This window comes from Gadus morhua, chromosome 10 (genome assembly GCF_902167405.1).
Source record: "Gadus morhua chromosome 10, gadMor3.0, whole genome shotgun sequence".
NCBI classification, from domain to species: Eukaryota; Metazoa; Chordata; class Actinopteri; order Gadiformes; family Gadidae; genus Gadus; species Gadus morhua.
Window position 1 is genome coordinate 20,752,967 of NC_044057.1, and position 12,892 is coordinate 20,765,858.

At 45.6% G+C, this 12,892-nt stretch overlaps 1 protein-coding gene across 1 annotated transcript; it reads left to right on the plus strand.

Moving 5' to 3' along the window:
* The first annotated feature begins 4,291 nt into the window (after positions 1 to 4,291).
* Positions 4,292 to 12,788, plus strand: lpar4 (lysophosphatidic acid receptor 4). Its single transcript, XM_030368320.1, has 3 exons — positions 4,292 to 4,760; positions 7,894 to 8,691; positions 8,976 to 12,788. Exons 2-3 carry the CDS (start codon positions 8,116 to 8,118, stop codon positions 9,483 to 9,485), a joined length of 1,086 nt encoding a protein of 361 aa, XP_030224180.1. The 5' UTR covers positions 4,292 to 4,760; positions 7,894 to 8,115; the 3' UTR covers positions 9,486 to 12,788.
* The last annotated feature ends 104 nt before the right edge of the window (positions 12,789 to 12,892 follow it).

Consider the following 12,892-nt stretch of genomic DNA (forward strand, 5'->3'; position numbering starts at 1 on the left):
CGAGTTATATACTTTGATTCATCAAAAGCTATTATTTCTGCACCGTTTGTGGTTAATTGTGTGTGCGTGTGTGTGTGTGTGTGTGTGTGTGTGTGTGTGTGTGTGTGTGTGTGTGTGTGTGTGTGTGTGTGTGTGTTTGTCTGTCTGACATCTGGTATTTTATTGCAATATTATTTTAATTAAACTAAAGTTAATATAAAAAGAGATGAAGTAAAGCCACATTAGTAAGTAAATACATTTATGTTAACAGGACAAATATATAATAATAATAATAATAATAATAATAATAATAATAATAATAATAATAATAATTATAATTATATATTGCAGTACTGGCCATATCCAGTTGGCGGTGCCATGGAGCTGAAAACGATCCAAAAAGTTTTGGTTTGAGCCATATTTTTGCTTGTGAGTGAAAATGATTAGCCAACTGCAACTATCAGAGCTGATCGTGCGCCTGTAATCTAAACAGAGAGGCGTGGCGGGTTTGCGTTACCATGACAACTGTTTTTCAAAATCATTTCAGTGTGGAACGTGGATGAAAAACATTCCATAAACGATATGAAAACGATAGTGTGGACGGAGATCGTTCTCATTGCGAATGTGCGTTTTTATATTTACCCGGGTTAGTGTGGAGAGGCTCTAAGAATATCATTACTTCCCCATTATGAGCAACACTCGTTTTATTGTGAGCACTAAATAAATCCGGGCAGAGTAAGGTAACGTTCAAATAATATCACACTTTTAAGGCGGCCATATTAAGAATTGTCAATATAATCACATGGTCACAGTGGGTTACAGAATCTAGAATTTAAGGAAGCGAAAATGATGATAATGATAGCTGCTCCAAAAATGTTTGATTAAATAAATCCAATATTACCCACTGATTCTATACTATAATAACAATCTTATAGCAGTCTTTAAATAATAACGGTAGGCCTACTCTTTATTTTTCAAATAACCAAACCGGAGATCAGTAAACAATGATAACCACTAACCAGTATTAACCAACCCCGAGATCAATAGTAACCAGACAAATATATAAGTAACCATTAGTAACCAACCAGGATAGCAAAAATGAATAGTTACCAACCAGGATAGCATTAACAAGTAGTAGCCTAATCTACCAGAACTGCAGAAACCAGTAGTAACCAACCAGGACAGCAGTACTCAATAATAACCACAAACAAGGAGTTACCAACCAGTATAGAGGTAAACAATAGCAACCCGAAGTAACCAACCAGGACAGCGGTAACCAATAGCAAACAGTAACCAACAAGGATGGCAATAAACAATGATAACCATTACTAACCCCTAGTAACCAACCAAGGATAGCAGTAACCAAAATTAACCAGGGGGACCAGTCTGTCTGTCTCGCCCCCCCTCCAGCCTGTCTCTCATCAGGGCATGCTCATGCACCCATGACTGCTCATGCAGCACCTCATCAGTGCTGTTGGGTAAACAGGGGAACTCCCCCCACCCCCTCCCCCCCTCCCTCCCCCGTCACCGGCCCCTCCAGGCGCAGGAGCAGCAGCTGAACTGCCCCCCTCCGCTGCAGGCGGGTTAGTGTGGTTGAAGAGGACCGGCGCTGGACGTCGACGTCCAAGGGGCAAGGGCTCGGGTTCGAGCGGCATTGGAAGGACGAGGGAGAGGAGACCGGGGTGGGGGAGGAGGAGGGAGAGAGAGGAGAGAGAAAGAGAGGGAGGGATGAAGGGTGGGAGAGAGATCACGTGGAGGGGGGCCGAACAAGGAAGTGGAGTTGTTGTGAGTCGTGAGGAAAAGTAAAGTAGCGCGTGAGAAAGTCATCCGTCTCCAATCCTGCTGTTGATTCTCATGGAGAGTGATCCACCACCGCATACCGAACCCTCACGTTACAGAGGGATAGAGAGGGAGGGGTGGAGGGTGGGAGGGAGAGAGAGAGAGAGAGAGGAAGAGGTTTAGTGTGGGAGAGAGAGAGAGGGAGGGATGGAGGGTGGGAGAGAGAAAGAGAGGAAGGGGTTTAGTGTGGGAGAGAGAGAGAGAGAGAGAGAGAGAGGAAGGGGTTTAGTGTGGGAGAGAGAGAGAGAGAGGAAGGGGTTTAGTGTGGGAGAGAGAGAGAGAGAGAGAGGAAGGGGTTTAGTGTGGGAGAGAGAGAGAGGGAGGGATGGAGGGTGGGAGAGAGAAAGAGAGAGGAAGGGGTTTAGTGTGGGAGAGAGAGAGAGAGGGAGGGATGGAGGGTGGGAGAGAGAAAGAGAGGGAGGGAGGGATGGAGAAAGAAGGAGCAGGAGAGAGACATTAATGAGGGGCAGTCAGAGAGAGATAGAAAGTGATGAAGACAAGGAAACAAACGCACACACACAGACACACACACACAGACACACACACACACACACACACACACACACACACACACACACACACACACACACACACACACACACACACACAAGCCCTACTTGGGCCGTGTTATTTTCAGTCGATAAAGTCTGTAAGGCCCTGCTCCTGGACTGTTAGCCTTTGTCTGCGCCTTGTTGTCAGGGGCCAAGTATGTTGGGCATGAGGTGCAGCTCCTAACCCCTAGCACTTCCCAGTGAATGAGAGGCGGAACGGAGAGGTGGAGAGACGCAAAGGAAACACCCGGGAGAAAAAAGACAACGCATCGTCTCGTTAAAGAGGAGAGATAGAGGGGGGGGGGGGGGGGGGGGGGGGGGGGGGGGGGGGGGGGGGGAGGTCCACAGTAATGGGGGCTTTGTTCTGACTGTAGTGAATCGAGAAGCCAGGGCCTTGTTTGCGTTAGCAGACACTAAAGAAGACTGGGGACAAGGGCGGGGGGGAAGAGTGAAAGAGAGAGAGAGAGGGAGAGAGAGAGAGAGAGAATGAGAGAGAGAGAGAGAGAGAGAGAGAGAGAGAGAGAGAGAGAGAGAGAGAGAGAGAGAGAGAGAGAGAGAGAGAGAGAGAGGGGGAGAGAGAGAGAGAGAGAGAGAGAGAGAGAGAGAGAGAGAGAGAGAGAGAGAGAGAGAGAGAGAGAGAGAGAGAGAGAGAGAGAGAGAGAGAGAGAGAGAGAGGGGGGATACAGAAATGTGGGGGAAAGAAAGAGATAATCCACTTACACAAGTATTATGGGCTGCATCTGCTACTGCACACTGCGTGCTCGACCTACTACATATGTGTACTGTTTTCTGGCATACTAATAGGCAAGCGAAAAGCAGGTGACTTTGTTGAACATGGTGGTGGGCTGAATCGTGTTCGTTCTGGAGTGGTCGTTCGAACACACCAACCAATCCCTCTGAGAGGTTTTAGGGCATCTTCCTCGAAGAGTTATTGTTTACTTCAACAAAAAGGTGGACATTTTGTACATCGGTGTTTAACCTTGACCAAACTATTAAAATGTTTTTTGTTATGTGACCCCTCTCAGGTCACATAACAATAAAAACAAACAAGCTATGTTACGCAATCAAATTATCAAAGTGTGTGACACAAAACCTTTTGCATTCCATCACACAAGCACGCTCATACGTGCGTGTCCTGCCTGTGCCTGTGTGTTGAGCTCATGCAGTAAGCAGGATGTCCTGTCCTCTGTCTCTATTGTCGAGTGGTCAGTCTGTCAGACTCTCCCCCCCATAAAGGCCACTTCCGCTATGTCAAGCCTCCACGCGCACACATACACAACTGCATACACACAGACACACAACCCCCCCACCCACCCAACACACACACACACACACACACACACACACACACACACAAAGACACACAGTGTGGACATACAGCCCCATGCCAGCCAAAACACAATGGTGACCTGTACACCGCCCAACCAGTCACCTGATTATAAATAGCGTCTTTGGTAATCTAAAACAGTTAGATTGCAGTGTAAAAATGGGCAGGGCTTTGATCGGAACCCCAGAAAAGCACTGTTGTTTTGATAAACAGGTATCGCACCATATTTTAATGAGGCGTGTTTCGCATGAACTTCTGATAGAAGAAACATAAGATGATAGAAGTAGATGTTTTTGCAAATGTGTCATCAAATTCCAATTAGGCTATAGGTCAAAAGTGAGCTGCGTCTTTGTCCAAACCGGATCCATCCAGATCAGTACACTTGGCCTTCTAAGGTCTATACCACAATCATTTTAGATACATCCTGCTATCACGTTTAAAAAACGACACAAAATTCCAGGGTCACTATTTTTTAAATAGCTACCAGCCTCTTAATTTAGCCAGGGGTGACACAGGCAGCCTGCCCTCGTCTCAATCCCTCCTCTCGACGGTTCGCCATTCACTCCCCCGCGGTCCCCCCTTGCGCTCGACCGAGGTGCTATTGTCTCGTTTCCTGTGGCCAGGCAAAAAAGACTCCCTCGAGCCACTTATATTCGCCCCACGTGCGAACACGTCGACATCCACAAACAGCACGCACCCCATAGACACAGACGCGCTCAAGCCTTGAGCACGAGCCAGGACGCGCACACAGTGAAGAGTGCGCGCGGTGGATTTGACGCGTTCCCGACAGCATATCCAAAGCGGAGCGAGTCGTCGGAGTTACATGATAGTTACGACCGCAAGGGTTTTTTATGTCTGATTTCAGTGAAGGCTGGTCAATTATTATCATTTGGTCGATATTTTTGCTCTCGTTGGCACTGGAGTCAAAAGAAAAAGAATTTGGACTATCGCAGACTCACGCAAAGTTTATGAACTTATGTCAGTATTTTCATTGATCATTTTAATTGCCTATGGAGGTGTTCTGTTGACAGCTGCACCGCTGCTCTGCTGCCATACAACCAGAGGTGAGCTGTCATCTAATTTGCTGGGTAAATGTTGATGTGTAGGATGATTTGAAACGTGTTTGTTTTAGCGCTCATTCAAAGACACAGAGTGAGCTCCTGTGTTGCGCGATCTGTGATCATGCATTGCAAAATGTGTATAAAATGTTTGATAAAAAAAACACAATAGGCCTACAATATATGGTAAACCATGAAACTGTTGAAACGTTTGAAATGTGACAATTAGAGATTTTAGATTTGATTAGTCATTGAAATGCTAATGTTAAATAGGTAAATAGTTGCAACATTACAGTTCTTAAAATTTCCCCATTTTTTGCACATCTTTTGCTTAGGTCTGTGGTCAACTTTTTAAACTTTTACTGAAGATACTTAAATAGCATAATATTCCTTAATAATCTATTCCTTAAATAGTCAACGGTAAAACTGATTCCTGCGTTCTTGTCCGACATAAAGCTTTAATGTAGCCCCGTCACGTGACCTATGTAGGCCTAATGGAAATCGCTCCAAACTTTAACACGTATCCGGAGGGGATCATTATTTGGCCATAAATTGTAATACAGCTTAGCAGGTTTTATGAGTGTTTATCCTTGGCTTTTAAGTCCTCCTTGTCGCTGTGTGTGAGAGAAAGCAACAGCTGGATGCGATCAGAACCTGAATCTGATACGTTTAAAGCAGTCTCCCAGAGGCTATGCTCTCAGAGTCTGCCGCCCGCAGCCGGCAAGAACGAAGGGGGAAACACTGTCACGCTGCAGCTGTCAAGACCCTGACTGTGACACATGCACACCCTCCCCCCCCCCCCCCCACACACACTCACACACGCACACACACACACACACACACACACACACACACACACACACACACACACACACACACACACACACACACACACACACACACACACACACACACACACACACACACACAGACAAAGTCACACACGCACACACACATACATAAGTACACATCCGACCTCACAGCGTGTGTTTTTGTGTCTCAGTACCTATGTTTGATGGCAGCGTGTGTAATAGTGAATGATTAGGTAATTGATATGTGTGTGTATGCGTGATTGTTGTTCTTGTGTGTTTGTGTGTGTGTGTGTGTGTGTGTTTGTGTGTGTGTGTCGGTGTGTGTGTGCGCTAGGGTACAGTGAGTGGAGGCTTTTAGGGAGGCGTGTGAAACCGTAGTAAAGATGTCACATTGCAGCTGGCACAGGACTAGACTGATGGACAGCTTCCACACACAGCTCTGTCTTTGTGTGTGTGTGTGTGTGTGTGTGTGTGTGTGTGTGTGTGTGCGTGTGTGTGTGTGTGTGTGTGTGTGTGTGTGTGTTTGTGTCTGTGTGTGTGTGCGTGTGTGTGTGAGTGTGTTCATTTGCATTTTTGGTTAGGTAGGTCATCATAACCTAACCGTAACATAGTCATAACCTGATCATAACCTGATCATCCTTATCATAACCTAATCATAACCTTATCATGACTTAATCATGACCTAATCATAACATAATCATCATAACATAATCAAAACCTTATCATAACCTGATCATAACCTAATCATATCCTGATCATAACCTAAACAATAACTCCTCATAACCTAATCATAACCTGATCGTAGCTAAATCAACTTAATCTTAACCTAAACATAACCTAATTATATCCCAAACATTACCTAATCATAACCTAATCATAACCTAAATATTACCCAAACATTACTTAATAATTACCTAATCATAACCTAAATATTACCTTATAATTACCGTAACATTATCTAATCATGACCTAATCATTACCCAAACATTACGTAATCACAACCTAAACATAACTTAAACAGAGAATGACCAATCAAGGACAAATCCTTGAGGTCCAGATTATTGTCTGCAGCAGTATAACGACTACCCTAACATTTCAAGACATCATTGTTCCAGTGGGTGGAAACAGAGCTGGTTGCAAGGCAGGATGTTTTCATTGTTTTACAGTTATCCCATGAATAACCCTCACATTGTCTTATCATAGAATAACCAGCCCCTCGATAACAGCAGAGTTCAGCTTGACCTGAATCTCTTCAAATGAAGAATCAATCATTTGCGCTCTGAAGGGAATTGGATTTAGATTCACCCTACCCGGTTGGAAGGGTACGTTAGAGAAAGTGTTGATGGTGTGTATGGCTGCAAACGTGTAGGGTGAAGGGTTAAGCATTAACACTGGGAAGTGTTTATAGCCATAGCTACAGACGGAGGGACCTGGAATCACTCTTGTTGTCACTTCACTGACTTCCAACACGCTACGTGCAACGCTTAACATTCAACTTTCAACATTGAGCCAACACAGAAATGCGCAAAACAGAACATTTTAATCAAGCATTTACGCACAAGAACTATCCCTAGGACATGAGCTCATACAGAGAGCCTTTCACTCGGTTCAATGGAGGCATTTTATTATATTGCTATCAGGAACCTGATCTTCTTATCGTCTGATCTTCTATTTGGAAACATCTTTATGGAAATGGTTTGTGATTTCTGATAAGTTGGACATGACTAAACGTTCTTGTTTTGTTTGTATAACGTACGATTCAAGTGCAATCCATCATTCATGATTACAGTATACTGTATGAACGTTGTTTCAGTATTCAACTTTTATTCTGCCCTGTTGGGCGGGATGAAGGACACATTGTGTCTTTTACTGCATACGTTAAATCGTGGGCTTATGATTATATTATTTGTCGCTTCAGACATTCAGTTTTGTATGAAGCAATTGTCTGGCTAATAATAGCTTCCATAATTAAAGGAACTGCGCCTGAGCAAATTTAAAATATGTGATAAACACGAGGCCTAAATACTTTTAACAAATCATGTTTTAAAACCACAAGCTTTGGTTTACTACATTTTATAATTAGCCTGAACACACACACGGTACACCGGTACACCGCATTGTCTAAATATCGTTCACAGTATTTTTACACTGTCTCTTTCATATGGTCGGCCCATGTTAAAGGTTGAGTGCAACATTAATAACATGCAACCCCTAACAAATACCCCACCGTCTTAAAGGTTTCTTAGACAAGCCGGTTTGCGTCTCAGGGCCTTGTTGTGGTTTTATTGGGAGGAAGTGACCTTGTGCTTTTTCCTTTCTCCCTTCAGGAGAACTCAGCCGGCGGACCCTCCTGCATCCTGAGTGTGTCTGTGTGCGTTGGCTTTTACGAGCGTCCATGATGGCTTGACTGGTGGACCCTTCATCGTCCCCCCCACCCACTGCAACCGTTGCGGATCCGTTCCTTACGACCTCCCTGCACACCTGATCAGAGGACGCTCTCCCTCTCACTCTTCCTCTCTCCGTCTCTCTCTCCCGGTAAAGCGAGCGTCATGGCTAGCCTGGTGATCAACGAGACGGGCATGGAGGACTGCGGTATCGACGATTCCTTCAAGTACAACCTGTACTCGGTGGTCTACAGCGTGGTTTTCGTCCTGGGCCTGGTGACCAACTGCGCCGCCCTCTTCGTCTTCTGCTTCCGCATGAAGATGTGCAACGAGACCACCATGTTCATGACCAACCTGGCGCTCTCCGACCTGGTGTTCGTGATCACACTGCCCTTCAAGGTCTTCTACAACGTCAACCGCCACTGGCCGTTCGGGGACGGGCTGTGTAAGATCTCCGGCACGGCCTTCATCACCAACATCTACGGCAGCATGCTCTTCCTCACCTGCATCAGCGTGGACCGCTTCCTGGCCATCGTGTACCCCTTCCGTTCGCGCTCCATCCGCACGCGCCGCAACGCCGCGGTGGTGTGCGCCGCCGTGTGGCTGACCATCGTGGGCGGTGGGATATCCGTCACCTTCTTCTCCACCATCAACCGGGCCAACCGCGCCACCACCTGCTTCGAGGGCTTCTCCAAGAAAACCTGGCAGAACTACCTGTCCAAAATCACCATCTTCATAGAGGTGAGTCCGTGGGTGGGCGTGGTGTCCGCACTGACACTGGTTCGTGGGATGATGTTTTATTACCAAAATCATTACCATATATCATGATTTGGATTTTGGTATCATCCGAGAACTTAGATGGCTGATCCTACAAGTAGTGGACTGTTTCCAACGCTTTGCCTTGGTGATGCAAGCACGACAAAGTGTTCCTTTTTGAGGGTATAAGGATATTGAGGGAATTTTTTTAATGTCTTTGTTTGGAACCCTAAATGTTTAAGCGCTCGTTTGTTTACAACTGGGGCCAGGTCTTTGGATTCCTGCTCCCCCTGCTGGCCAACCTGGTGTGCTCCTCCCTGGTGCTTCAGACGCTCCGCCAGCCCGCCTCTGCGGGCCACGGCTGCGACAGCAAGAGGCGCGTCCTGCGCATGATCCTGGTCCACCTGGGCATCTTCATCATCTGCTTCGTGCCCTACAACTCCATCCTCTTCCTCTACGCCCTGGTGCGCACCCAGGCACTGGCCAGCTGCAGCGTGGAGCGGTTCGCCCGGACGCTCTACCCCATCACGCTGTGCATGGCCAGCCTGAACTGCTGCCTGGACCCCGTGGTGTACTACTTCACCTCCGAGAGCTTCCAGAAGAGCCTCACCGCAGGGGGGAAGGGGTCCGGGGCGCGGCACGAGAGCATCCCCCGCAGCGAGACCCACCTTAGCGCGGACACAGACACCCAGGGGGGCACGGGTACGCTCACCAGGTACACCACGCCCGAGCCCGCCAGCAACGGCAAAGAGACACGGCAGTCTGAGAGCCAGTTCTGACGGGGCGAGGCGGGAGAAGAGGAGAACAGAGCGGAGTCGGGATGAATATGTAAGGATGCACCACTGAATGACCTCGAAACTCCTCGAAAGAGTTGGACCCGGAGCTTGAGAAATAAGGCTGTGAGCCGGTGGTTTTTAGAGCGGGTTGACAAACACATAACTCAGCAGATTAGTCGTCCTTGGGTAAATCCCGAGGTTCGGCCTGGGCTTTACGGATTACGAAATGGAAGGGAGGAGGAATGCGTGAAAGGAGTTAGGTGTTTACCGTGGGGACTAGAGGTGGTACCATGCCATAACAAGCCTTGTGATGGACCGGGGTCATGGTAGCTCCAGGGTACCTCCAGGAAAAATATAAGTATTATCAGGCTTGTACAAAGATATACAGGGCAAATGACTACTACACATACACACAATACACCGCACACAAACGCACTGGATTATTGCGAATAAGATTTGAGATTGTTATTTTTGTTTGTCCTTGCCGCTGCGACATGCCACAACGATTATGCTTGTAACAAACACACACTAAGCCTGCAGCCTTTTTTTTTATTGTTGTATTGTTCAAGCTGTATCCTGGGATTGAGAGTAGTAGCTTCATACAAGGACACCGCCTTGCGTGACGAGTTTCATTGCTCCCCGGCCAGCGGACCATCCTGACCTGTGGAGGAGAGTGACTCACATGGAAGGCAGGAGCCATTAAACCTCTAAACTCAACTATTTTCTTAGATGTATTCATTGTTGCAGGCCAGTCCCTGTTCTGACCTTGCTGTTTTAAATGGATATAAAGGCCTTCACTGGGAGAGTAATCCCAATCATTAAATCAGAGCTGAAAGGTTTTGTGCAGCATTTTGACCTACAGAAAATTAATGAATCATTTGGCAAATAATGATAATAACAAAAGTGTGCTTCAGAAAGGCAGTTATTTGGTTGATTCAACGTCCTGGCTGCTTGTCAGACAGAGTTAATGAAAGTAAATGAAAGACATCACCGTTGGACCTGGTTACTGTTATATATAAATAAATAAATAAATACATATATTTATTTATTTATATATTATTGGTGGGTGCCATTATTACGGCATTTTATGGACAAGACAACAATTGGTTTATTCAAATCCATAGGTTGAAAGCAATTGTTGGTTGCAGACCCAAATTTCAATCTTTAGTGAAGGCAGGTTGGTGTGGAGTTTCTCATCTCAGAGCTAATTCCATAAATAATCATTCAAGTTATCATAAATTGGTTGAATAAAAAATATATCTATACATAAATCAGCAATGAAAATAATCTTTAGTTGCAGCCCTAATTGCAATAATAAGTGAAGTTTGGCGTGGTGGAGTTCATCATTTCTGGAAAAGTCTCTCCCGGCTAGGGGCCGTGTGCGGCTGTTTCAACCAGAGGCCTAATGCTTATTATGACTACAGAAATGGTCCATTGTTTCCTGCCGAAAGAGCCGTCTCCATCTTAATCTGGCCTCTAAGTCTCTTACACACACTGCTGTACACACACACACACACACACACACAAACACACACACACACACACACACACACACACACACACACACACACACACACACACACACACACACACACACACACACACACACACACACACACACACACACACACTCAAACACACAGTCACACAATTACCTATTCAAGGAAAATATTACATTGTTGTCAGAAAAACAAAAAGATGGAGTCGTTAATTTGTCTTTGTCTGTTGGGTGTGTGCTTTTATTACATGTACATGTTGTATACGAGGTTAAGGCCCACAAGATAACAAATCGAATCGATGAGCCTTTTGCCAGACACTAATTGGGAAGCATTCACAAAGAGATTGGCTGATATTGAAATCCCCTTGGATATGACCTTCATATCGGTATCTTCCTAAAATGATCATCTTCAACTAGTGCAGAGGTCCTGAGAGACAGGGAGATAAACAGGCAATGAACAGATGTAATCCAAAGTAATTAACGTAGTAATTGGAGGAGCTGTTTTTTGTTTTGCTAAAGATAAAATTATATCCTTTGGGTAAATTAGCTATTATGATTACAAAAAGCATGGCCAAAATATTATGATGATATCCAACGCCGACGTAAAAAAAAGTGTGAGACTTATTGCCGACTGAAGAACAGCAACATTTGTAAATGGGATAAACACTGGGAGGGAGATATACAAGTTAAGTGTACATGTCCATCTGGATTTATTTTGTACTTGGCCAAATGGTGGCGAAAATACCTCGGCCAGTTGATTTGGCTTTAAGTGGGTTTTACTTAACATGCTTACTGAAGGAAAGAGAATCACCTCCCTCTAGTGGTGCTGTCCCCAATGTATTCACAGTCATACCCAGCTGCAGCCCCGAGCACTACCAGATGTTGATTCCTGTCCCTAGATGGGCAGAGAGTACTTGAAGCACTTTCCCCACTTCCAACTTATTTCGTGTCTCGGCACTGCAGCATACTGTGGGGGCCTCTCAAGTCTGTATACTGAACAGATACCTTGGAAATGTGTCAAAATCACAAAATCGGTAGTCTTTCATTACGTCCCCTTTTCACTCTGAAATACACACACAAGGATTCATTGTAATCTTACATCCAACAGGAACTGTTTCACGTTTCAAACGCACACAAACAGGAACAAGACAAACAGAAGTGAAAAAAAAAAGGTTTATGTTGTGCGTTGCAGAACAGGGAAGCAGGGATCTGCCGACGCCAGCGCCGTGATTCAATGAAGACACTGGCACGTCCTACCAGGCTGCAGAAAACTAGAACGTAAATGGCGCTCCACAAAGTCTAACAACTTGAATGGCGTGACAGCCTGCTCAGATGCGCACAACTTCTTCGTAAAGCGCCTGCTTCAGCCTACTCCTGCTGCCCAGGTAACCAGCTTAGTGGGTACCTACATGTTCCTTGTCCATCCTTCCCAGTCTATTCAGTTTAAGGCCCAATCCCATTTCTACCCCTTACCCCTTCCCCTTCCCCTTCCCCCTCCCCTTTGTTTTGAAGGGGTAAGGGGAAGGGGTAAGAGGAAGGTGTGGTTATGAGGGGACGCCTGGCCACCCCTGATGGCTACCAGCTTGCTCAACACCCCATCACGGTGTACAATGGTAAAAAATGAGTCACATCCCTGGAGGATGGGTCTCTCACCTTGCATTCTTTCTAGAATTTCTACCTTGCAAATTAAGGTGGTTTTTTGTTTTCCTTTGGCGTAGTGAGTGTTTCGAATAGGGCCCGTAAAGCTGTAACAGAGGCTGTAGGTGTGTTAAGGGCTATACAAATAAAATTGAGCTGTCTTGAGTTTATATTGTCACAACCTGGCTCTTGGGTCTCACAATAAATGGGATGACCACAAATAATGACCATAACCGTTTTTAAATGTATTTCTCAATAATGTTAACAAATACTC

Bases quoted from the DNA above. Each gene is read 5' to 3' on its own strand.
- lpar4 (XM_030368320.1), top strand. From the start codon at position 8,116: ATGGCTAGCCTGGTGATCAACGAGACGGGCATGGAGGACTGCGGTATC. The intron at 8,692-8,975 runs GTGAGTCCGTGG...AACTGGGGCCAG, and splicing joins AAATCACCATCTTCATAGAG to GTCTTTGGATTCCTGCTCCC.